The 25,926-nt window shown below is 39.5% G+C and overlaps 1 protein-coding gene across 3 annotated transcripts; it reads right to left on the bottom strand.

The window, feature by feature from the left end:
* Positions 1 to 551: 551 nt before the first annotated feature.
* Positions 552 to 25,926, bottom strand: LOC102231717 (PDZ domain-containing protein 4-like). Of its 3 annotated transcripts, none has more exons than XM_023339102.1 (8): positions 23,628 to 25,926; positions 12,906 to 12,959; positions 11,348 to 11,658; positions 10,190 to 10,277; positions 9,549 to 9,647; positions 9,410 to 9,472; positions 8,449 to 8,550; positions 552 to 5,836 (listed from the first exon to the last, which is right to left on the bottom strand). In XM_023339102.1, exons 1-8 carry the CDS (start codon positions 23,685 to 23,687, stop codon positions 3,836 to 3,838), a joined length of 2,778 nt encoding a protein of 925 aa, XP_023194870.1. In that variant the 5' UTR covers positions 23,688 to 25,926; the 3' UTR covers positions 552 to 3,835. The 3 variants fall into 3 exon arrangements, with proteins under 3 accessions (XP_023194870.1, XP_023194882.1, XP_014328656.2); XM_023339114.1 differs by lacking the exon at positions 23,628 to 25,926 and adding an exon at positions 13,581 to 13,805; XM_014473170.2 differs by lacking the exon at positions 12,906 to 12,959.

The following is a 25,926-nucleotide window of genomic DNA, read 5'->3' as shown; positions in this document are numbered from 1 at the left end:
GTATTTTCCAGAAAACGATGTCAATGTTTTTTTTGCTGCAAAATAATTTTTTTCTCTCTACAGTGGTCCTTTGTAGATTTCCGTTTTTAATCGTTTTGTTTTCTTGCTTTCTTTTCTAAAAAACAAATGACTGACAGGAAATATTTTCAAAAGAGGATCTCATTTCAATCGTCCCTTCTGAATTGTAAAAGTATTAGGGCAAGGCTACAAGAATTATTGTTTAATTACAGGAATATGGCTATAATTTCTCAAAATTACAACTGAATTATTATAATATAATTTTACTCCTGTACTTAAAAAACAAACAAAACAATTAGATTGGCCCTAATATCCCATTGTAGAGTTGACCTGAATTCAAAGTCGAAGTAACCAGAAGCTGTAAAACAGGCTTGTTAAGCAAGATGGCGGCCCTGGTTGCCCTGACATCACTGAACTATGGAAACCCAAGAATCGCATTAGTGAAAAAAAAAATCCCGGTTTTCCAAAGATTCAATTAAAATCGATTTATCACCCAGCCCTACAATCTGCAGGAGAAATGAACGGACATAGTCTTAATGTTCACAGCATTTATTTATAAAAGCTTTCAAACTGCAGACACATCACAACACTTAACAATTACGTGTTTTTCTTTTCTCTATGCTAGGACTTCAGCAAAGTCATAGAAAGACGTACACAATTAGAGTAAAAGCCTTCAATATTGAAGCGCATGGGTGGGGAATCCTCTCTGTATCAAACATGCACGAGTTTAGTGGAAAGAAGCAGCATTTGTGCGGGTATAATAGAGAAGATACTCCATATAGGAGGAGCAAGTTTCAGAAAACAGCAGGTGCAGCAGATGTTAGGCGAGTTATAGCTTGAAGAATCCATGAATAGCCCTGGTCACAGTCATAAACAATACAATACCCTAACTGGTCTGCGGGAGAACTGCATCATCTTCAGGGCGGGAACTTGCAGTGCCTTGCAAAAGTATTCATGCCTTTTATAGCATTTATATCGGTGTGTTTTATGTGGTTTCAGACTCAAATTAGTTGACAATTTTAAACAGGAAGATCTCCTAATAGCAAACAATAATATAAAAAAGCAGAGTGTATTTGTGTTAAACTTGTGTAATGCGAAAGCTACCTCTCCCTCTGGCATTTCTCTCATGAAACTGGATTTATCTGGTAGAATTTCAAACGGGCCAATCAGCGAACAGAAGAAGAAATTGTAAACGATGACGTAGATTTTTTTTTTGTTTTGTTTATAATTCAGCCTGTAGTTTTAGCAACGGTAGCGGAGGAAGTGAGCGAAGCCGTTCAGTCCGCGTTGGCCACGGTTCCCAATATTACTGAGTTAACAGTAACGGCCATCTTTGTTCGGTCCGGCACGTCTCTCTTTGCAGCAAAGGGTGGTTGTTTACAGCTCAGGCAATTTCCGGTAAGCTACGGAACGTCGAACTGGCGCATTACATACGTCACGGGGAAAGTAACCATTAGCAATTGGGTAAAATTTAAAACTTTAACTACGAAGCAATCGTTTCTCAATAGTCGAGGGTCCAGATTATGTACGAACTTTGAATCAAATAGTAAAATAGTGTAGAACAATGGACTGTTTTTAATTTAATTTAATTTAATTTATTTTTTTACCAGGCTACCTAATTAGCTAGCGATATATATACTGTATATCTGTAAGTGTAAATCCAGCATCTCTTTGAAAGTGAACAAACAGCATCGTGAAGACCAAGAAATGGAGCAGGCAGGTCAGGGATAAAGTTGTCGATTAGTTTAAAGTTGGTTTGGATTATGAAAGGGAGTTTCACAGACCACAATTCATCATTGAAAAATCAGAAGTATGTCATAGGTGAGACCAAAATGTACATTTTTGGTTGGCTTGAAAAAACTGAAGCATAAAACAAACCTTTTATTAGAAATGTAACAGTTGACCTTTGACCCAGTCAACTGTAAATCCAATTAATAGCTTGTGGCAAGATCACAGATGCTAATTTCAGCTGCAGAGTTTCTGTTTTTATTGGGAGAATATGTGGAAAAAATCGGGATGTATGAATACTTGTGCAAAACACTGTTCCTTAGCTTATGAATCAGTAGAAATTACAAGAAGAGCTACAACAGAGCAAAAATACCCAGTTCTTTGGATAATGTTAATCTAAATTGCCTAATCTATTCTTCAGGTGATGATGTCAACATCTTGTCTGTGCTTATTAAAAGGTCAACAATATTTATGACCTAAATCTTTTTCTTTTCTTTTTTTTTTCTTGTGGAGGCATTTTACATTGATTTTAATGAAAAACTGAACTGGTCCAGCCTTTTTTCTTTTGTGCTTTACAGTCAGTTCTGCCTGAAAGAAAGGCACGGCTCAGCTCCTCATGTCCAAGAGATGTCTGTGCTTAGATAACGTGTTAAAAAACAAACAAAACAAACTGGTGAAAGTTGTACACGAACACTGCAAAAAATATTACAAAAGATGCAGCCAAGCAGAAAAAGTTGTCTTACTTGCAAAGTCTTACTTGGACACCAGTTGTCCAGTTTTTATGGCACACAAGTGATTTTTCTTCAATGTTTTCTTTCACAGCTGCATTGTTCTTGGCCCCATTTTCCATTAATTATAAAAAGGTGTTCAAGACCTGTAAACATTGCTGTTTTTATTGGTGAGCTTCTGAGGAGCAGCTGGTGTGATCGTGGTATGTAGCATTGTGTTATGTTTTATTGAACACGATCTGTGCTTTTTTCCCTTTGTCTCTAGCACTGGAATTGCTACAGGATACTTAAAATTGATCTTTATGTTCACAGTGTATATATATATGTATATTTTCTTGCACTTTTGGAAGAAGTTTTGTTTTTATTACTTGGGCCTGTTGTGTGCCAAATGATGTTATCTCTTTCTAACACTCTCTTTTCATTGCCCATCTAGTAACACACGTAGCCGGATTTCTGGGAAATTGAATAGATTTCTATGCGATTTGGCCTTTCAATTTCCACATAAACTCAGTGTGATATTATCAAAAACTATTATTAATAAAAATTTAGAACAAAGTGGAGATTTGAGAATTGGAAACCAGAGATTTAGAGGTGCAGGCATTACAATCCGTGATAAATAATGTTGTGCTAATGTTACATGTGACCATTGTTTGGCCATCAAGGGAGGAGAAATTCGACAGAGAATTAGGGCAACACTAACAAAAAGCCCCCAAAACATTACAACAATAAAATCATAAAATTACGAGAATAAGTACAAGAATAAAGTCATATTATGAGAATAAAGTTAGAATATTACGACTTTATGACTTGTCTCGTAACATTACGACTTCATTCTTGTACAAGTTTAATGTCATGATGTTATCACTTTTTCTCGTGATTTTCTTCCTTTTTTGCTTTTTCTCAGTATGGCTGTAATACTCCGTCATAGAAAAATGACTATCAGAGACCAAAGATCAGCTGCCTTACAACAACTATCCAATCATGCCATTTATTGCCGTTTGTTGCTTTGACGCAAATCCCAAACAACATTGTCTTGTATTTTATAAACTTTATTTTCTAACACAGTATTTAAAAGTAGTCTCTCTGTCCACATAAATGAACCTTCTGGCATCATATTTAATTCCTAAGAGGAAGTTGTGCTTTTTGAGAAGTATTGTGATTGGCTGATATAGGTTTTAGCTTTGCAATACACTGCCCCCTATGGGTGTGGCATGTTCACTACAACGCACAGTGGAGTAATTTAGTGAGTTCATGCAGATGAACATTTTACTTAAACCGATCCTATGTGTGTAGTATTTTTTTAAAATTATGTGGCGGAGATATTTGTTTTTATAAAGACCCGGCTACGTGTGTACAACGGCTCAGACTGTGGTAACAGACAGCAGGGGGTTGTAGACTTTCTTCCCGTCTGCAGACCTGCTCCCATGTGCCAGCAGCTCTTGTATAGTGATCCAGTTGTCCAGGATTCTCCGACTGCGCTTCTTCATGCTCCTCCGGTGGCAGAGTTCCAGTATGGATGCAGGTTCCTGCTGCTGTGGCGCCCCCTGTTGACCTGCCGCGCTGCCGCCCTGCTCCCTATCACGCTCCCTGAGGCAGTCGAGACGGCTCTGCATCATGAACTCCCTTCGCCGCCGCTGCTCTCGGGCTTTCAGCAGCTGCTGCTTTCGCTCCTCTTTGCTCCAGTAGCGACCCATCTTCATTTCGCTCACAGCATCATCGTCCGTCGTCATTCCGCTTCTTTCCTCTCTGATCTTTATGGCACGAGCCTTCAGGAGGCGATCCCTCACGGGTCGTTTGGCCACATAGCGTGAGCCGTCGCTGCGGATCTTCACCTTCCACTCCATTCTGGGGGAAGCGGGCAGCAGAGGAGGGGACAGCGCTGAGGGAATGCCATCTGGAATCTGTGGAACATCTTTACATGTGCTGCCCAAACTCATTGGGCTCGCATCGTCTCCTAACTCTATAGTGCCCTCTTTGGGGGGATTCCTGAGTCCACCCAGGTGCTCGGAGGCCGAGGGTGTCCTCAGCTGCATGCAGCTCAGGTAGCGTTGTGGGGGCTTTACGTCCGTCTGACGGCGGGACAGATATGGGCTGTTTTCTGCGCTGCGTCCGCCGGCTCTCTCAGCTGTCCCATTGGTTCTAGGGTTGCGTCTCATTCCCCCATCCGAGCCCCTCCTACTTCCTACGTCCCGGGACAATGACCTAACCTTTACCCCCGGGCTGGATGTCTTTGCCTCACTTCCTCTCCGGTGAGTTTGCGGAGAGTATGGTTGGTTTAAGTTTGCTTGGATCCCATCCCATCTCTCTTTTTGTCTGGTGGACGGTGGAAGAGGAGACTGTCCTCCCTCCAGACTCTGAGTGGACAGAGACGGGTACTGTTCACTGACCAGAGGCGTGCTCCTGCAACTTTCTCCCCCAGTGTTGTAGGCACTAGTGCTGTCTTTATCAGAGCGCTCTCTCTCAGGAAGCTCGTTGATGTCTGATAGAGCCTGGTGACAAGACTCCTCACTCACCAAAGAACCATTTGTCTCCAAGCGCCCAGCTCCTAACCCAGTGCCTGCACTTGCTCCATTTTTATCTTCATGAGGCCAAACCTTCATACAACGCTCCCTCAGCTGCTGCATCTTCTGCGCTCTCAAGATATTGCGACACTTAAACTCCAGATGGCGCAGCTCTTCTTCTATGAGGGCCATTTCGTGCTGCGTCAAACTCTCATTCCTATTCTCGTCCAGTGGCACATCCCCTTCCTCTTGTTCCATCCCCGGAACATTGCTGTTCTTCTCGTAGAAGCACTTGATCTCCAGCAGCTCTTTGTATCGCTCGCACTCTTCTTCGGTTAGCCCAGGCATCATCATCCGCATTGAATCTGCCATGTAGCTCCTCTCTAAACGTTCCACCAGCTCCAGGCCTCCTCCTCCATTGAAGCAGTCCAGTCCTAGCAGAGAGTCAGTGCTGAACTGAAGGTCTTGGGAGTGCAGTAACGGTGGGGTGTCCCCTCTGCCCGACAAGAACTTTCGCATGCTTCCAGGTGTGTTGGTTGTGTTTGTGTTGGAGGCACTGGTGTGGTCATCCCCTAGTAGGTCGTGTTCTGACGACTCCTCATAGCGTGTGCTTTCGTCTGTCCGGCCAACCCCGCTGTCCAACTCCTGGCTGTTACTCAGGACAGTCAGGAGCAAATCAGGAGAATCTCTGCTCAGCAAGTGAGCGTGATTGTGACTGGAGAGGACACCTCCGATCGCAGCGCTGACTTGTCCTGCACCTTGGACGGAAGGGCTGCTCCTCAATATGGTACTGCTGCTCAAATGAACATCGTTGTCCAGAGGCTCCAGTTCCAGCTCGTCTGGATCCAGCTGGTTTTCATTCTAGCCAGTTAATGAATTAAAATTTTTTGCATTACAGAGGAGAGGTTCAGTGTTGAGAAAGGAAGACAGAAGAAATAATAGATTAGTAACGCATCTAGTCAATTTAAAATGAAAACATTTTCCTAATACTTGCAGTGAAAGGGATAGTATTGCCTTATATGTTCTCCAATCAAGTCACTATTATCTTCAGTTGCTATAAAATGCTGTTTTTATCAAATATAACTTAAAAGAGATTTCAACTGGCAACCCAGTATAGAATTTGACTCATATCTTACTTGTACTAACATCTAGAGACTCTACTGGTGGACCATCAGTGTCATTCAAAATGTCCTGCAACCATTGTTCACGGGGTTAACTCTAATGTATAAAGACATATAGTCTTCTGCTTAAAGTTCTCACTAATCTGAATTCACATACACAAGAACTTCAGTAACATCCCAATCATTATCCTTAGGGTTCAAAGCAAAGTGCTAAACTTTTGAAGCAGGAGAAGAACAGGGAGAAACACGCTAACGTTAGCTGACTTCAGATAGACATGTCTGGTTAGATTTATTTGTGGAATAAAAGTGAAATCTATGCTCGTCGTCAAACCCCAGATTTAGATTGTGTTGGTTTTATTAAAGTATTGAACTTCTATTGACAAATTCCCATTCTGGGAAATGACTCGGCCTGGAATCAGGGGACAAAAAAACAACAGCTGTGATTGTAACTCTTCAGTTCAGTCTGCAATTCTCTTATCGGTTAAATGAGAGTAGCTGTCCTTTCTGACACCAGGCGGCGCCAAAGGTCTGAGAAACTTTAACCTGTTCAGTTTCTATTGAATGATTTGAAAGATAAAGCAATTAACTATGGTGTAGATTTAAAAAAGGGGTTTATTGAAGACTTTTTATTATTCAATGTTAGAATGAGACAAAATAATATTTTTACTTTATGCAGTTTCTTCTTTTTAAGGTTGCAGTTTAATTCAGAAGCTGATGTAATAAATTGAAAGTACTTTAAACACCTTCCTCCCTTCCTCCTCTTCCTCCTCTCTGCAGATTCTGTCTAATTCGTTTGATTTAAAGGTGAACTGCGGGCGTGCCGTGGTGGCGGAGGGGTTAGCGCGACCCACATTCAGAGGCAACGTGGCCTCGACGCGGCTGTCGCGGGTTCGACTCCCCCCTCTCTTTCCCCCTTTCCTGTCAGCCTACTTTGAAAAAGGGACACTAGAGCCCACAAAAAGACCCCTTGCGGGTGATAAAAAACAAATAGAAAAAAAATAAATAAATGTGAACTGCATGCAGACTGCTAGACGTGTTGTATTGATCCTCTTCTTTAACAAAACCCCTCGTTTCTTCATCTTCCTCACCATCAGATCAAGCTCTAATCTCTTCTTCTGCGTTTCCCTCTGATGATTATTCGTCCTTCCCTACCGCTCTCCCCGGCTTGAATCTTAATGTGGGACAATGCCCCGCCAATACAGATCTTATAAGACCTTCGCGGGTATTTACTCGTCTTTATATATTCAAACTGGTGTTGGAAGAGAGCAGAGTTTATTTGTGCTCTGTGTTTGACCTGCTCTGTTTTTAATGAGTGACTTTTAAATCTGCCCGGCAGCACAGAGCGAATACAAATGTTTCTGTGCTCACGTAAACACTGCATGTCTCTGTAATTATATTCAGCAGAAAAAGCTTGGCGGAGGAGTTTTGCTTATGTAGGATCTCATAATCTGTTAAAAGTGACCTTGTGAGTTCCACTACACTATTTGTCCTTGTTTCTGTATACCATCTTTGTTTTTAACATTTTTGTGTACATATTTGCAACAGAGACAACTCAAAGACAAAGAATTATGTTTCTTTTTCCTCTTTCAATTGGATGTTGTCTTCTAAAATGTAATTTAATATCTGGCTTAGGGCTACAATTAATCTTTGTAATCCATTAATCTCTCGATTGTTCTGATGATTAATTGGATTAAAAAATGGCACATACTGCTGATTTTTCATTTAACCACTTAAACGTTTTTAAACAATATTAGAAATACATTAAAACGTGGAAATAAACAAGCATTTAAATTTCTAATTTAAATAAGAAATTATTATTTTTCCCTAAAATACAATAATGTATTTGCATTTCTTTAATATCGGCGTCATCGTTATTTGTTGCCAAGCTAAAAAAACAGTACTTTGAACATCAATATGTGAAAATTAATCAATCAAATGTAGTGCTAATCTGTTGACTTTTTATGGATAAACTGAATAATAATTAGATCGTAAAAGGTGTTTAAGAGATTAGTTTTTTTACAGAATTTAAACCAGTTGAAGCTAAAACTATTACGATCGATACGTTTTTTAATTTTAAATGCAAAATCTGTATATTTTTTGTACAATCTTTACTTAATTATGCAGAATGTCTACTTTTACGTTTATATACTCCATTAACAGTTAATTGATTATTAAATTAACTGATGATTATTTCAATAATCGGTTCATCACGATTAATCAGATGAACTGTTTAAGCCCTAATCTTGTTACATGAACTGTAAGAGGAACTGAGAAAAACGTCTTTCCAGTTCAACATTCAGAATCGAGTCTCGCAGCTCTCTTCCCCAAAGACTGCATATTCAATTTCCTCACCTCTATCTCAGGCCTTGCAAGGAGCAGGGAGACATTAGTGCTGTCCTCTCTGGTGAGAATAGCTACCGCCTCCTCTCTGTTCTGGATGTCCACTCCGTTTATCTGAGAGGAAAAGAGGAGGATGACTTTATGAGCTTATTCCAGATAATGTAAGGCAGCAGAAGCCAAAGACGGATTCAGTTAAACTGGACATGGATTAATATTTAGGAGGAATTCATAAAAGATACTCTAAGCTACAGAGCCTAACAAGGAATCACACATTTAACCTATGACTGGACAATATACAGTATAAGCGTTTCATATAGATAATTATTGATTTAAAAACTTTTTTGTGTTTGTTTTAAATATCTGAAATGGTGACATGATCCTTCCTGTTTTATCCACAGTTTTCACTCCATAATGTTGGTTTTTATTTTTAAGCAAAATGGCGGAACTTAAACTGCTGCTGCACCAGTTACCCGACAGGTTGTTGCTAGGTAACCATAGAATGACTGAGTTGCTAGGTAACCAAAGAGTGAGTGAGGTTAGTTGATTCCACCAACCTTTCTTAGCTGGCCGTGAGAGGTTGAGAATCTAAAATATTTCCTCTGCCTACATCTCCCAGAATGCTGTGCAGTTATGGATCGGAGTTCAGTGACTATTCCATCAGATGTATTATCTATTGATATTAATATATTATTATTTATTTATTGCCCAGCCCTAACTTAACCACTTTAAATATTCTCACATTATAATAACTTGCGATTTATTTTACTGAGAGTTTAATAGCCTAGGAAAAAAGTACATTAACATTAAAATTAAAATAATTAAGCTAAAAAATGAACTAATTCTGAAAGTGCAGACCAGAGATTTTTATTTGTAAAAAAGTATGGTCTAATTTGAGATGGTCTACCATCTAAGACCCCAATAAAACACATTGAATTTGGTAGATGTAATATGAAAAAAATTCAAAGGTTTACACCTGTAGTATTCTGTCTCCTTTACGGATCCGTCCATCCATTGCAGCGATGCTGTTTGGGTTCACCTTATAAAATAACAAGGTGTTAAAAACCACAAAATCATAGAAAATATTTAACTAATATAACTTTTCTTGACTTCACCTCTCCCACGTAGATCCCAAGGTCCTCCTCATCATCGGTTCTGTAGCACACCGTCAGACCCAGTTTATCCTGCTGACGGGATTTGTACAGCTCCACCTCCTAGAGCAGGTAAAGGGGAGGTCAGAGGTCATGGTTAATACGTACTCAAGGAAGAACAGCACTACTTAAACATATTTCTACTTAGGACTCGACGACACAAATAAAAAACTTATTAAGCTATAAGCCTTTCATATCAGTTGAATTATCATTGATTTGTTTTTTTCTGTTTTTAAATATCTGAAATACTGTTATTTTGTAATTTTTAAGTACTCAGGAGGCACCGTGGTGAAATCTTAAACTGCTACTGCGTCAGTTACTTGTTGCTAGGTTACCAGAGAGTGAGTTGCTAGGTAACCAAAGAGTGAGTGAGTCAGTTGATTCTGTTGAGTTTTTTGCTTCATTCAGTGAAGTTACTCACAGTGGGTTGAATATCCAGGAATTTTACTCGACTTAATAATAATAATTATAATAATAAAATTATTCAAGTAAAAGTTAAAAAGTGCAACATAGTAAAAATATTCCTAAAGGGAATTTTTTTCCAAAAAGTTATCAAAGTAAATGTAGCTAGTAACTAGCTAACTCTGGATTTAAAAATCCCTGACCTCGTATTCCAGCTCGTCGTTTCTGTCCACTTCATGCTGACTGATGTCGAAGTAGTCGGTGGGGTCGTAGTACACAGGCTCCGAGAAGCTGAGGACGAAAACATTCAGGAAAATACCTTTCAATTGGAGCAGCTTCTGGCCTCAAATGTGTATTAAAATGGACCAAAACAACAATATTCAGTTGAATATTTTTCAAATTCAAAACTAATTTATTGATCTCAAAGGTAACTTAAACATTGTTGTAACTTATATTAATTCAAAATTTGTCAAAGAGTTGTTGTAGACAGTACAATTAGAGACCTAGTAAACAGGAGTGTCTAAAAGGCCATTTGTGTCCCTTAGATTTTTATTGTGGCTCTAGCTGCAGCTCAACAATGATACAAATATGTTTTTTAAACTCTTGTTTTGAATAAGGGTAAAATTATTACCAATATAATTTCTTACAATGAAAAAAGTTAAGTACAACACAACATGTTTACAAACAAACTTCCATAATAAGTAGAACCTTGTTATCTATTGTTTTATTGAAAAGACAACTTTGCTTCACCCAAATCAAGATTTATTCAATTTATTAAACTTAGATAAATATAGCAAGTGTTTTGAAAGAAAATGCCCCAAATCCTGTTCTTGTAACTGAGAATAAATTTGTTTGATGGAGCCTAAAATAATTTAAAAAGTAAATGCATTTTATTATTACAGCAAATGTGTAAAATCCTTCCTAGATAATTTTTTTTCAGTAAATTTGTATGATGACATACTAGGGCTGTTAATCTTATAATCTTATATATATTCTAGGAAAAACAAGAACATTTACGAGCTTAAAGTAAAAAATGTGCTAGAAAAACCTAATCTCAGAAATTTTCTAGTAAAATCTTAAGAATTTCTGAAAAGTCAAACTTTCTCTTATATGTATATTTTTAGAAAATTTCTGAAATTAATCTTTTTTTTGTGCCAATTTTCAACTTTCGGAGGTCAGAAATTTTCTTGATTTTTTCTAGACATTTTATAAGATTAATCTAAAAATTTCTGAGTTTTTGGAAATTAACTTTTCTTTTTCTATCTAAAATGGCTCCACTACGCCGTCATACTTTTGACTCCACAGTTTTGGCCTATGTGACCAAACGTTTGGACACCCTGTATCGAGCGATTCCCACTCACAGTTCGTTGAACAGATATGGCTCCGGCAGTGGGGGCAGCGGTGGGGAGGGCGTTGGGTCAGGAGGGGGCGGCGCTCCACAGGGATGCTCTCTGCTCCGGCCCAGAGTCAACATATGCTGGAAGCTGATGTCCGTCTGGGTGCAGCTGTCCACGCAGTCGGCCATGCCCATGGTCACCGCCACGGGGCCCCCGGCGGCCGCAGTCGGGGCCGCGCGTCTCCGAGCGCCCCGCTTCAGGATGCTGGACAGCCGGGGGTCTCGTATGTCCAGGGTGGGATCTCCAGACAGGCGAGAAAGCTCCTTCGCATTCACCTGCAGCAGAAAATTAGCATAAATACAGATCGGTTTGAAAAACGACAACCATTTCATCTTGTCATTTCATCTCCTCCTATTTAGGCCTGAGCAGCGAAGTAATGTGAAGGTCTATTGTAATCGTATCATTTCTTCTTATTACAATTCTGCCCCTCTAAGGAATGGGCTTTTTGGGAGCTTTATCGTATTCAAATACTCAGAAGTCGCAAAAGAAACGACTCAACGCCGCCACCTAGTAACTTTCCAAAAACCCTCCGCATTGACCTTACTTCATCGTAGAGACATGACATTTGGTACACTTGTAGAGCTCCCTAAGACGCATAGAAAATACAATTAATGTCATATTGCAAGTCAAACAGGAATTCGGCCATTTTGGATTGAAGTTCTGATTGACCCCATTTTTGCCGTTTACAGCCTTCGCATTTGACCCCTGGAGCTCCCGCTGGTCGCCAGGAGGCCGGAGCGGCGCTGAGCTGCGAGGGCGGCCCGACACCGCTGGAGGTTTTAATTTTTCTTTCATTCACTCAGTGAATATAAATAGTATGATGGAGTATTAGATACAGATATCAGGGCCATTAAAGAAAAAAAAAGAAGAGAACTGTCACAAAGTCTCAGAAAATTTGTAGAGAAAACAAGAAAATTTCTAAATTCTTAACTTTTGAAACCGAGTTTCAAAAGTTAAGAAGAAAAAGAAAAGAAGTTTTTTCTTGCAAAAAACAAATTTCAAAAGTTGAAAATTTTGAAATTTATCTCAGAAATTGTTTTTTTTCCAAGTTTTTCTATAAAATTTCTGAGATTAATCTTTTTTTCATGCAAATTTCATCAGAAATTTCCAACTTATTTTCTAGAATGTTTTTTTTCTTGCAAAGTTTTTACTTTTCAAACTCAGAAATTTCCCAGATTTTTTTCCTAGCATATCTTTAACTTTTCACGCTTGTTTTTTCAAGAAAACGTCTGAAATTACACTGTTGTTATTAGGGCCACGCTATGAAAATGAGAAAAAGTTACAGTAGAATAAATAAATAAAGTATTACAATAATTTTCTTGTAAAATATGATTTTCTTCTTGTAATGCTACTCCTTTTAAATGGCTCACATGAAAACCTGCCACTGTGCCTACAATAAAACAAACTGTAACCTTGTTAGTACACAAAAGAAGATGAATATGCTTTAGCCAAGTGCCAGTTTTCTGAAAGAACCGCAAGCAGAAAACATCAAGCAGTAGTTCAGAAAGTAAATGAAAGAGACCTTTAATCGACCATCAGCGTCAAAAGAGCACAGCATGTTGCCTACATGACCCCTCTGCAAAGAGAAACAGAAAAAAAGCAATAAAAATGTAGCTTTAGTGAAAAGATTTCTATAACTGGTAGTAAAGGAGATAACCAAGGTTAAAAAGACCCAACATTTCTACAATAAAGGAAGCATGTGAATACGACAACATATTAGGACCATTGTAGACAGAAAATAAAGTAAAAATAAATAAAAATAAACTTCTGCCAAAAACGGAATTTTTTTAGATTAATTTCTGAAATGTTCTAGAAAGTATGATTTTAAAAAGGTGATTTAAAAATGTTTTTCTATATAACAGGCTAAATAAACCTGTTGTTAATTTTTTGCAGTGTAACTTTACAGACATCACCTCGTAAGAAAATGAAGTTTGATAATCCTTTTGATTTGTTTCTGCTGGTTTATGGTTATAACCCGTCGTATTCCTGTCACTGCCGGCTACGCTTTGGGATTTAACTCGGCGCCATAAAGTAATACAACAGGTCCCATTTTAAAGTGTTTTCATCGTTAGCTCAGATCAGCCTGAAGCAGCTGGTGAAACGGGCAGAACTGACGATTTAAACTGACATATTGAGCCACATTTTTGACCGAAAATGAGTCGGGATTCAGCCCGTCTCTGAACGTTCAGCTGCTGACCTTGAACGTCACCGACTCCACGTCTCTCGTTCATCCTCTCCTCTCCTCTCCGCTCCCTCTCTCTCATCTCATGTCCCCTTTCCAGTAATTGCATGTCAAATCAATGTTCCCCTGTGCAGCCAAGCGAAAAAACTTTCCTGCCACATTCGGCTCCTGCTCCCTTGATATTTTCCACTTCTTTTTTATTTTGTATGTGTCTCTCTATATTTCTCTCCTTTCGTCTCTTGTTTTCTGTCCCCACACCCCTCTCTCTCTCTCTTGCCTTTCTGGACTCTAGGTTTCTTTCGCCGTGCTGCCTCAGCAGTTCTGTCGGCTCCGTCCCCTCCCGGAGGAACCGACGCCTCGCCCTCCTCCGCCTCCATCTATTTCAGCCGCTCCGTCTCCTTGTGTGTGTTTGTCCTTCCTTGCGCTAATGTTCCCCCATAAATCTTACTGTCTGTCTTAATGAGCTTCTTCGCAGCAAATGAGATGCTTTGCAGCCAACATGGCAGTTTGGTGAGGAAATGAATTAGTACTCTGTTATCTGTATGTTCTGCATTGTGCAAATATTTCTGCCTTGCATTTGTGATTTTATACAGAAAGTATCTGCATCCCCTCACCTTTTCCACAATACAAACCTATTTTAATACACCAAACAATCAGCAACACGTTTTCAGACGTTTGTGTAAATTTATAAGATAAAATAGTGCATGGACATACAAAAATATGAAGTATTAACTTCATATTTTTGTGAAAATATGAAGTTTTTCATATTCAATGTTAAATACATAAATAAATTCAGGGCTCATACCAACATGTCAACACCAGATGATTTATAATTCCTAAGCTACTCTATATCTGTAACACACCTAGTATCATTTGTAATTAGCATACATTATACCAGTGATATTATGACTATTAATTTTAACATTACAGGAGTAACAAAGTAAAAAAATCATTTGGATTTTAAAATTTAAAGTGGTATTTAAGTGTGCCATTTTATTTTAACTATTTGAAAAATTAAATTTAATTTATTTTCCCCAACAATGGCAGCAGCCATCAACAGGAAGAGATTAATCATTATTATTTACAAAAACAACACAAAAGTTGTTTAACCATAAAAATAAAATAAGAGACCACTGCCAAATGATCAGTTCTCTGCTTTTAGTCTTTATAGGTCTATGTTTGAGTAAAATGAACTACTACTGACTTTTATTCTATGTACTACTGACATGTCAAAAATTTTGTTTTTATTTGCATTAAACGAGAAATGGTCAATGATAAAGATGCAGCGTTTCAGACCTCAAATAATGCAAATAAAACAAGTTCATATTCATTTAGAAGCAACAATATTAATGTTTGAACTCAGGAAGAGTTCAGGAATCAATATTTGGTGGAATAACTACGAGGTTTTCAATGGGGTTCAGTGCCGTGGACTCTTCTTTTTACCAGAGCTGTATTTTTCCATCCTGTCATGGTAGTTTGGTGCTCTTGGGGGCCCCCTGGTGGCGTGGGGGACCCTAAACAGCTGCTTAGCTTGCATTGCTTTGGGATGGCCCTGCATCCAACAGTAGAAAATAGGACGCCTTGTATGTAAAATGTATAAAACTGATTTTACAGGCTTTTGTGAATAAAACAAATGCACAAAATATCTTTGAATAAATCTATAACAGAAGAAAATGTGGGGAAAAGCGTTGTGGTCGGCTGGTGTGTTCAGCCTCAGCGCTGTTTGCTCTCAAAGCCATTAGTAGACAGGTCTGTGGTCATGAGTGGCAGGTATGAATACTGATGGAAGAAAACGAAGGGGGATCTCATTTATTATCAATGAGAGGTGCTGAGATTGCTTTGAAGATGACTTCATGGAGGATAATGGTTGCTCTGCATTACAAGCTTCCATGTGTTGTTCTCTATTATCTGAGTTAGTAGGTCATCACATCTATCTTCTACTTATAAGCAACACATGTTTTTTTTCCCTTCCAGATAATGAACACCCGGATCTCCACACCCAACGCTTGAATGTGTTAAAAAACTGGAATTAAAATTCATAAAAAGTACTCGAGGATTCGCCGTGTTGGGGGGTGGGTGGCATGTGGTACCGGCAGCGGCGGCGCAGCTCTGGGTGGGGTTGATGTGGAGAGATGAAAGAAATGCAAAGAGTTCAAAGTGTGAAAAAAGCAAAGCATGAAATGTTTAGCAGGAAACGGGGAGAAGAAAAGGGGGAGAAACAAAGAAAACAAGGAGGTGAAGAGTACTTGCAGGAAAACAGACTCCCAACAGGAGCTCCTGGGAAATTATTAAACGGCTGCTGCATAATTATTGTTATCTAATTGTCCTTTAAAGAGCAAACCGATCACAGGAGCTGAGATGAAAACAGGCAACGCCACATTAGGATAAAAAAGAAAGTCACATGCTAACGTTTCCTCTCCAGAGTTTTGCTTCATGTTCATTTCAAGCAGCTTTCCTACAAGCGCAGAAATCCTCACCAGGATCGCATTGGATTCCACTTGTTCAGTAATTGATTTTTCTCATCTCCCCTGCTTTGAAGACTGCTGCAGTCACCTCCTCAGAAAATCAATTAATCTGGGGACTGGGCTGACCATCTGCAGCTCCAGCTGTTTGACATCAAGCAGCAGAAGAGGAAGAACCGCCAAAACCAGAGAGCAGGAGTTGCGTTTTCCTTACAAATGTTCGTCAATATTCTGCTGATGGCGGATGTTGTGTTTCCATTAAATAAGAAATTAATTAAAATCATATGTGAATGAGTCATAAAACATCAAGGCAGTAACGACTGTGAACAATCACAGGAGATATATTCATATTTCAGGATCAAATAGGAGCAATAAATCAATTAATCGCATGATAAATTAAAATGAGCTCAATATTTTCCATTTGCATGATTTTTTTATTTTTCTCTTTTCTCTCTTTCTACCGAAAACTGGATGATAAAAGTCTGCAGTTTGGTGCTTTAGCCTAAACTAGGCTCTTTTTTAGTGACAACTTTGTTTACAGAGACTTTATAATTCATTCTATTTGTCGTTTCTGTTTTTGTTTACATTTTTTTGTTAAAATTAAAATTTTATTCATATTTGAGAATGTGTTTTTGCATTATTATGCCATTAGCATTAGTTGAAAATGGTCTCATAATAATATTATCATTTATCGCAATAAATTCTGGGACAGATTATCGTGACAGGAATAGCAAAGAACAGAGAGAGAAATGATCAATCTCATCCATTGATCATAATAGATAAGGATCAATTATGACTCCAGTGTAGCAGCTTTTTGACCAAACAGTCGACAGAAATTTGAGGAGAAAGCAAATGTGGTGGATTAGCAGTGTTTGATGGAGTCAGCCATGACACGTTGCTGCTGCCAGGAAGTTGAGCCGTTGTCATGACAACCAGTGGACTGTCATAAAACCACAGTATTTAGTCAGAGGCTTATTCAAGATTTGTTGTAAGACTGACAGCTACTGGAGCCCTTCATTGTCATCCATAATGATTCTTTGAAGATACTTAGACAATATGAGTTATGATGTTTAATTTCCCTTTGAGACAAATCAGTTTGAATGGAACTGAATGTATTTGTTGCCAGTTTGACGGTGAACACACCGCCATGTTGTTTCAGTTCTAAGTCTTGTCATTTGAGCAGATAATTGTTGTGGCTAGTGTGTTTAGCTTCCTTTAATATTCGCAATTAATAACCAGCTTTTACAAATATTTCTGTACACTTTTAAGAAGACAAAACTGACTTCCAGGTAACTTTTCAGCAAGATATAGGAGCTTGTTTTAAGTAAATAATTCTTAATATTGATTTAAAAAATACGAGTTCAACTGGCTGATTATTTCACTTGTAACATGGGAGAAATGTCTTGTTATGAGTGAAATAATTTCAGTAGAAATAGTTCATTTTTTATCAGTATTAATAAATTATTCACTTAAAACGAACTCCTATACCTTGCTGAAAAGTTACTTGTAAAATGTACCGAGATACCGCTCTGGAAAAAATTAAGAGACCACTTAAAATGATCATTTTCTCTGATTTTACTCTTTATAGGTAAATGTTTGAGTAAAATGAACATTGTTCTTTTATTCTATGAACTACTGACAACATGTCTCTGAAATTCCAAGCAAATATTTTGTATTTCTTTGCAGAAAATGAGAAATGGTCAAAATAACAAAAAAGATGCAGTGCTTTCAGACCTCAAATAATGCAAAGAAAACAAGTTCATATTCATTTAGAAACAACAACACTAATGTTTTAACTCAGGAAGAGTTCAGAAATCATGATTTGGTGGAAAAACCAGGAGGTTTTTGGTCGGGTTTAGTGCAGTGGGCTCTTCATTTTTTTCCAGAGCTGTATTTGCACTAGAAACTGGATCAAAATACTTGGTAGGACTTTGTGTTTTTGCAGCGTTAATATTTTTTTCCAGCCGGGTTTTCTTGTCTCTGTCTCCGTTTGTTTTCCCTGACTCCAGCCCGTATCTGTCTGCAGGTCACTCGTCCCGATGTGTTTACCTCTGGTCGAACGTCGGCTTGTTTCTGCGTGCCATGCTGAACGACGGCACACTTAGGTTTGTTTAACGACACGCGTTGTCATGGAAACTGCCTCCTGCTCCACACAGAGCCAAGAGAGAGAAGAAGAAGGGAGCGGCTGCCGGTTTGTCGTGTCTGGGTGGGTCTGTGTGGGTCAGGTAATGCGTGCTAAACACAACATAAAAACCAATATGCTTTATGTTTCCAGTACAGTTCTGCTGCTGCTGCTGTGTCTAATTTATTAGCTTCTCCTTTTTTGCTACCTGAGGCTACAGTCAGTATCGATGGGACGCACGCCGATGGGTGTGTACCGAGAACCAAAGAGAAACGAATATGCAGCAAAGGGCTGAATGTATAATGCATGACTTTTATTCCTTCAGCAAGAGAAGCATTTAGATACAGTTGAATTTAACGGCCTGAATTAACAGCAGAACGTTGCCTTAAGCTGTGAAGTTCTGTAATTATTGTCTGAAAACAGACAAGCATAATTTGAGTTTAAATTTTACACTTGAGTAAAGAAAAATAGCCCCAAACTTGAATCCTGTAAAACTGAAGAACATAGCGTGAAGATCCATGAAGCTAAGATTTAATTACGTCTACTTTTATTTGGCATGATATCAGCATTAATCAGGCGGCTGCACAGCCAGATTTTCTGGTTTTCTGATTATTACATGCAAGAAATCAAACTAAATTTAAAAAAGCAGCATGCCGTCCACGATCATCCCTCGTCTGTTTAATAGTTTTGTTTTTTTAAGTTAAAAATGTGCCAGCTCAGGCTACTGCGAGCCGCCCAGTTTTCATTAGTATCTGAATGCATGTTGACTCGCAGCCAGAGGCTCTTTTGCTGCTTCATTATGCCATCTGTGTTTGTTCTGCTGTCCCACGCTCCTCTGCCTCCAGCCAGCAGTGCTGCTTCAGCTCTAACAGACCGCTGTCTGTGGAAATCCATCCCAGAGTATCTGTTTACCTTGCACAAACAACATCCCTGCAGTGGCTCTGCACACTACATGACAACTCTCCACGCTTCATCACTCTTCCTGGCTGTCGCTGTGGACTCTGCTCGTCGCCACGCCTCCGTGTGTCTCAGCCGGAGCTGAAAACGCTCCTAAACGGCAGCAGCACAGTTAATCTCATTTTGACAGATCGGGGAAATCTGTTGCATGAACCAAAGGTTTGATTTTGACCTTTCGTCTCCAAAGATTTGTGGGGGGTTTTTGCTGCATACTTTAGCTAATAGGGATGGGCGTTTATTGTATCGTTTCACTGCAAAAACATAAAATCTTGCCAAGTGCTTTTTGTTTAGCTTACAGTGCAAATACATTTGTAGATTTAAAATAAGGTAAACAAACTTACAAGTAACTTTTCAGCAAGATACGTGAACCTGTTTTAAACCAGTGTTTCAAAAAAAAAAACTATTTCTACTGAGATTACTTCACTCCATAATAAGACATTTTTCCCAAAAGTGAAATAATCTGCGAATGAAGCTAGATTTTTTAAAATCAATATTAAATAATTACAGACTTAAAACAAGCTTATATATTTTCTGAAAGGTTACGTCTAAGTTAGTTTTGTCTTATTTCAAGTAAACAAAGATATTTGCATTAGAATTCAGGAGAAAATACTTGGTAATAAATCTAATTTTATTTGTGTAGCACATTTCAGCAGCAAGGCAGTTCAAAGTGCTTTACATCATAAAAACACCAAAATAAACAATTAAAACACTACATTTCTATAAGTCTTTACACCTCAAAATGTTGGTTAATGTTTCATTAATTATGTTTCAAAAGAAACTCTAAACAAGTGGGTTTTTAGTTTAGATTTAAAACAACTCAACGTTTCGGCTGTTTTGCAATTTTACGGCAGTTTGCTCCAGATTTGTGGCGCGTGGAAGCTGAATGCTAAGTAAAGATTTTGGTAATATTTTGTATTTATTAATTATTTTGAATGTTGATTTTACGTAATACTATCAGGATTCATAGTTTTACTTTTTTGTCCTCTGTTTGATGAAACCATCAATAAATACAAAAGCGCAGTATCTCTGATTATTGACATAAATCACACTTCTTTATGTGACTGGTGTCCTAAAGAATCACAAATGGGAACGTTTTTCAAGAGCATTATTTGTATTTGTGGGGCTGTAATTGTTGTGACACACAGTCACAGTCATACAATTACCTGAAAAAGATGTAATAAATCATTCTTATTGTCACTTTTATCGTTTCACACAGAATGTTGTGATAAAACTTTAAGTCCATATCGTCCATCGCTAGTGACATGGCACACAGACAAACAAAAAAGATGAATAGCATTTTTAGTTTCTGGATATTAAAGACGTTTAAAGAGGCAGATTGTTGCTAGAGATGACTCTTTCAGGGATTGTTTGTCTTATTTCTTTCTTAGATAAGGTTGCTGATGTTGAACCTCTTCTGGATTCATAATCAGCCTCCATGCACCATTTTTCTCCTCGGCCTTCACCTACAAGATTAGTGGGCCCTCCCAGAGCTTTTGTATTTTAATTCCCCCTTCCTATACGAAGCATTCATATTAATTATTTTGAAGGTCGAGCTGTAAGACTAAAAAGGACCTTAAAAAATGAGTTTGGCCTTTTTCTCTCCTAGTATCATTTGCATGTTTGTGCTCCCTTTTTATCTCATTAGTCTGCCTTTCCTTGGACTCTTCCTCTGTTTCTCGCTCTTTCTCTCTTGGCATTGCCTCTGGCACCAGATGCAGCCAAGTCCAACATGCAACAGAACCCCAGCTGAGGCTTTGGGGCTCCACAGATACTCAAAGTGTTGCTCTGCATAACCGTGAGTGCTGAGCGTTTCTCATGCTCTGTTAAGATGAAGATCTATTTAGGGTTGGGGGATGTGTCACCGGGTCGCCAAGCAGGAACGTTTGTGTGGCAAAGCACAGCCAGATGAGCTTATTCAAAGGCAGACTGAGGTCTCTGTTGGGGAGGCTGTAACCGTGGCAACGCCTCTCTTCACTTTATCCCGGTTTAACAACCCATCCATCCTTCTGGCTCCGAGGCTCTGTCTACTTTTGCGCCGTACGATGCTCTCATGCTATCGTAATCACAGTGAAGCATCATTATTCTAATTATCACTATCATTGTCGCTGAATGACTGCTTCATGCAGCAATTAGTAGCAGGGATAATGGGATAATGAGCTTATATCTGCATTTAAAACAATAAAAGGAGATGAACATCAAGCCAAAAGAATGGTTTTATCTAATTTTCAACCCAAAATCCATCTTAATTTGATTTATTTTGTTATGAGAGATTATAGCATGAGGATGTTTTGATCTTACATTTGTATTGTTTTGTTCCCGTCCATGAAGATATCTGACAAGATGGCGTTAATGATTTAAAAAGCTTGTAAAGCCGTTGGTTATTGAAATTAATGATTTGTTCTGCTAAAGAGGAAAACACGTCATGTGACGTGTGACTCTCCATAACAATGCCTTGCATATGATTCATACCGCCTGTCTTTTACACATCTTACATTACAAGCACAGCAACAAGGTTTCAGCTTGATTTTATGTGTTAGACCAACACAAAGCAGTGAATAGCTGTTCAGTGGAAGGAAAATGAAGATTTTTATGAATGAAAACCGAAAAGCCTTGCTAGCATAGCCTACTTTATTCTGATACGCTAATATATATATAAAAAAATAACACAACAAATTGCCTTCAGAGGGCGTGATGATCCGGGAACGCACCATGTTGGTCAAGAAAGCTAACATGTAGCATCACTGTGAACATGCACACCATGAAACATGGCTGTGCTAGCGTCACATTGTGGGGATGTTTTACTTCTCCATTAACAGCAAAAGCTGGAGACTATAGAAATTGCATGGAGATAAAGTCAGGGCAATTCTGGAAGGAACCGTGTTGAGGTCGGGGTGGAAGTTCCCTTAACTCTAAACACCACTGAAGGGTGATCCATAGGGGGCGCTGGGGCGCCGCCCTCACAGATGTAGAAGAAGGAAGAAAAAAATAAAAATGATCAGCAGTGAGTTTCCACCGACAGACTCGGTGCTCTTCTTGAAGCTAAATAACCAGTTGCGTTGATAGGTAAAGATAATAAACATTTAGTCACTCAGAATTACTGAATTTAACGTCTTTGGGGCGCCCGGAATTTCGCCCCTGTCATAGAAGATACCAGTTTCTCGTTGCCATGGAGATAACGTTGCTAATGGCGACGGCAGTTGAGGGGAAGCCTAAGAGTTCTGACAATGCGGAGGATTTTCCAAATGATCCGTAAGCTACAGCTTCGGTTCCTCAGTACGTTTTATTAGTTTTAGCTGCCATATTGCTCTGCTCTTTTTTATTTACTTTTTCATTCGCTGCTTTCATTTGTTCTTTGCTTAAAATCAGCTATCAAAGTATGAAGGTGGTTTATTTGACGCTTATATGCTGTGGTTAGCATGATACTAATGGTGTTGCTAGGACTTCTTTTTTAAATTGTTAATAATGATGCTGCTGTTGCCTTTTTTGAGTTTATGCTGATATCGTAATGTTAATGTTTGGTTTATGTCAGTGTTTTCTGGGTCAAATGGCTGACTGTGAACATTCAAAACATTTCAGCTACACTGGAAATATTTACATCAAAACACACTCGTAAGTAAGAATGGCCCATTCAAAGTCCTGACCTAAATGTATCAGTGGTGAGCCTCTGACTGAGCTTCAGCTGTTTTCCACAAAAGAATGAGTAAAATTTTCAGTCTCTACGTGTGTCGTTTTAAAAAGGATTAATTCAGAGAGTTAGAATACAAAATAGATTAGATTTTGCAATAAAGAATTCAGAAAATTAAAGCTAAAATTTTTCTTTCACTTTAGAATTGTGAACTTCTTTGTGCCACAAAATGGCAGTAAAAGAGAAACTAATTGAAATTAGTTGTTGTCAAACTCAGGGCCCGGGGACTAAATCCAGTCCATCAGAAGTTTTTATGTGGCCCTCTAGACCAGTGTTTCCCAACCCTGGTCCTCAAGATACACTGCTCTGCATGTTTTAGATATTTCCTTGCTTCAGTCCAGCTTATTTCAATTGATGACTGATTAACAGGCGTTTGTTGAACTGCAATCAGTTGAATCAGGCATATTAAAGCAGGGAAACCTCTAAAACATTTAGGACAGTGTGCCTTGAGGACCAGGGCTGGGAAACACTGCTCTAGACTCTAGATAGCTACATAAATAGATCCTTCAAAATTAAAGTTGTGTGCATATCATTTTATCAATCAAGTCAAAGCTGTTTTTATCTGTAAACTGCCAAATTACATCAATGACAATATTATTTAACTCATTAAATGCAGAGCCAACTTTTTATTCATAGTTGTGACTGTTTGCTAATGGGTAGTTTTGTAAGTAAATTCTGCCACAACTGGCCCTTGGAGGACATTCATGATCTTTAATTGGCCCAAAGTGAAAATGAGTTCGACACGCTGTTGTAACGGCCCAAAATGTAAAAAGTTGAAGGGATGTGAATACTTTTGCAAGGCAGTCAGTGTTAGCTCAGAGGAGGAGAGCGCTCACCTGGAACATCACCCTGTATTGCTCCTCAGGCTTTTGAACCACACACATGTTGCACCCCATGGCGACGGCTGGCAGGGAACAACGGACCCTGCTGGTCCTCCAACCGAAGTTCGGTTCTTAAGGCAGTATTCTTTGTCTGTGGCAGTGGGAAAGCCCCACCCTCATTCGCAGGGGGTTGTGGTGTGTAACACCAGTCCTCTTCAGAGTGACACGCAACTCATCCACAGCAGGGAAGGGCACAGTTTAATTGGCTGCGTCACTGTTCCGCTGTCTTTTGTTGTGCTCACACGTTGGAAATTATTTTATTTGCAGATATTTTCCATGGAAATCTGTGTGCTTATTGGCAGATCTCTCTTCACACTCTAACTGTCCTGCAGGTTTGTGCTTCATTAATCAATCAGGCACCAGTCTCAGACATGTCAGTGCTTCTCCCAGACAAACGCGACAGTGCAGAACTCCTGCTGTAAGCAGCTACTCTGGGTCATTGAGATCTAGAGCTGCAGCATCGAGTAGTTACTCCCAGAAGACGCCCGCTGTGGCTTAACTCCCCCACTCTCACAGTGCTACACGTTCAAACAATGAGACCATCTAACAACTTGCAGAGGCTGCCTCTTACTCCTCAGTCCCACATTGTCCTACCCTCCTGCTTTGCTCTCCAGGCTTGCTGAGATAACGTGTCTTTGCTTAAAGCCGAGTCAGCACTCTGTCTTGCTCTGGTCATCTACTTAAGGATCAGCATATGGTTAGAGGTATTTCTTAATGCAACGGCACTGAAACTCCTTGAGGGCATGAGTGGGATTGAAAGCTTTGTGTCAGGTTGTGCCCATGACACCATTAGCCAGAAGCTGCAAACCTTTCCTGTGCACTGAAGATAAGGTAACCTGCGACACACCATCCTTTGAGCTACAAGCTGCTCTACTTACAAACACACACCACTATTTATTCAAAACGATACAAGGCATTTATATTAACTGCACCTACCCTGGATCTCAGCAATATTCTGATCGTACCCTTCCATTAGTCCTCGGACGTGGCTCACTCAGTACTCAAACTGCTTCAGGGTGAGACTAGTGATGGATTATGTTTAGATTAGTGACCTCTTGAGCAGTAATCAGACAAGATTTCTAGATGTCGAGAGAAAATCAATAAAAAACAGCTCATGGATCAGTTCGACTTGCTGGCATATTGAGGAAAGGGTTTTTTTCCCCCTTGAAATTCTGCAAACATGTTCCTCAATATTGATAGTTGCCCTGAAGACCTCACTTTTCACAGTTTGCAGGGACCTGATCTCAATCTTAATGCAAGCTCCTCTCCTGTCTCCTTCCTGTGAGTCTCATCGTCTGGGTTAAACCTTCTTTTTCTTTAGTCCTTGAGCGAGGATCGTCGTGTCTAAAAGGTCCATTGACAGGGTCGCACAAACTAATCCTCAGTCAAGGCTCCACAGCACCTGTTTCCTTTTTGCGTAAAGCCTGTAATCCCCCAAACTCCGACTCCTCTCACCAGCCACACACTGAGACGAAAGCTATCTCTGTCCAATTAGAAGCATGACAACTCGGCCAAAACAATCCCAAACTCTGGAGAGCGAGGCGCCAGACGCGCTCAGCAGGCAAGTGTGCTCCAACTGTCACCCTTTTCCATTTTCTCCTGCTTCAAATCTATCTACATGTGTCAGCCCTACATGACTGTCAGGATGATGCTCTGCCTCTCCTTCAGGATGACAAACACAACATGACAGGGTAAATATTGCCTTCATACATTTAAGAAAAAGAGTCCTCCGCTGGGGAAAAGAAAAAAAATTCACGTGGAAAAGTCAGTCCATCATGAACAAACAATCCAGCATGTCCAGATATCCCTCCCCTTTTTTTCTGGTCAGGCTGATTGTCGTATCCTCGTCAAAGTGTGATTTTATAGTAAATAAACAAAGTGAAAGCGCTGAGAACATTCCAGGTGGTTGGAGTGGTGAGCAGTGCCTGTCTCAGGTCAGTGATAAATGCCCATCAAGATCAGAGGAAGCTCTAAGGGCTGATTGGAGACGTCTTGCCTTCTCCCTCCGGGGACGCCGGTAAACGCACTCCCCCCTCTGCAGCAGGGGGGAGGCACAAAAGGCACTTGTTTCCCAGCAGCGATGGAGGATGCAGATCTGCACGCAGCACTAACACAACTAAACCCAAATCTTCAGGATCCTGCACCTAACAACTCCCGTTTTCTGTCTCTTTCCCCCTCCACACCCTCCGTTTCTCCTGATTCAGGGCTGGGCTGCTGCAATCTCTTCTAGTCCCCCCTATAATTTTTACCCACA

Source organism: Xiphophorus maculatus, chromosome 1 (assembly GCF_002775205.1).
Source record: "Xiphophorus maculatus strain JP 163 A chromosome 1, X_maculatus-5.0-male, whole genome shotgun sequence".
Classification (NCBI taxonomy): Eukaryota; Metazoa; Chordata; class Actinopteri; order Cyprinodontiformes; family Poeciliidae; genus Xiphophorus; species Xiphophorus maculatus.
This window is presented reverse-complemented; position numbering and strand designations above follow the sequence as displayed.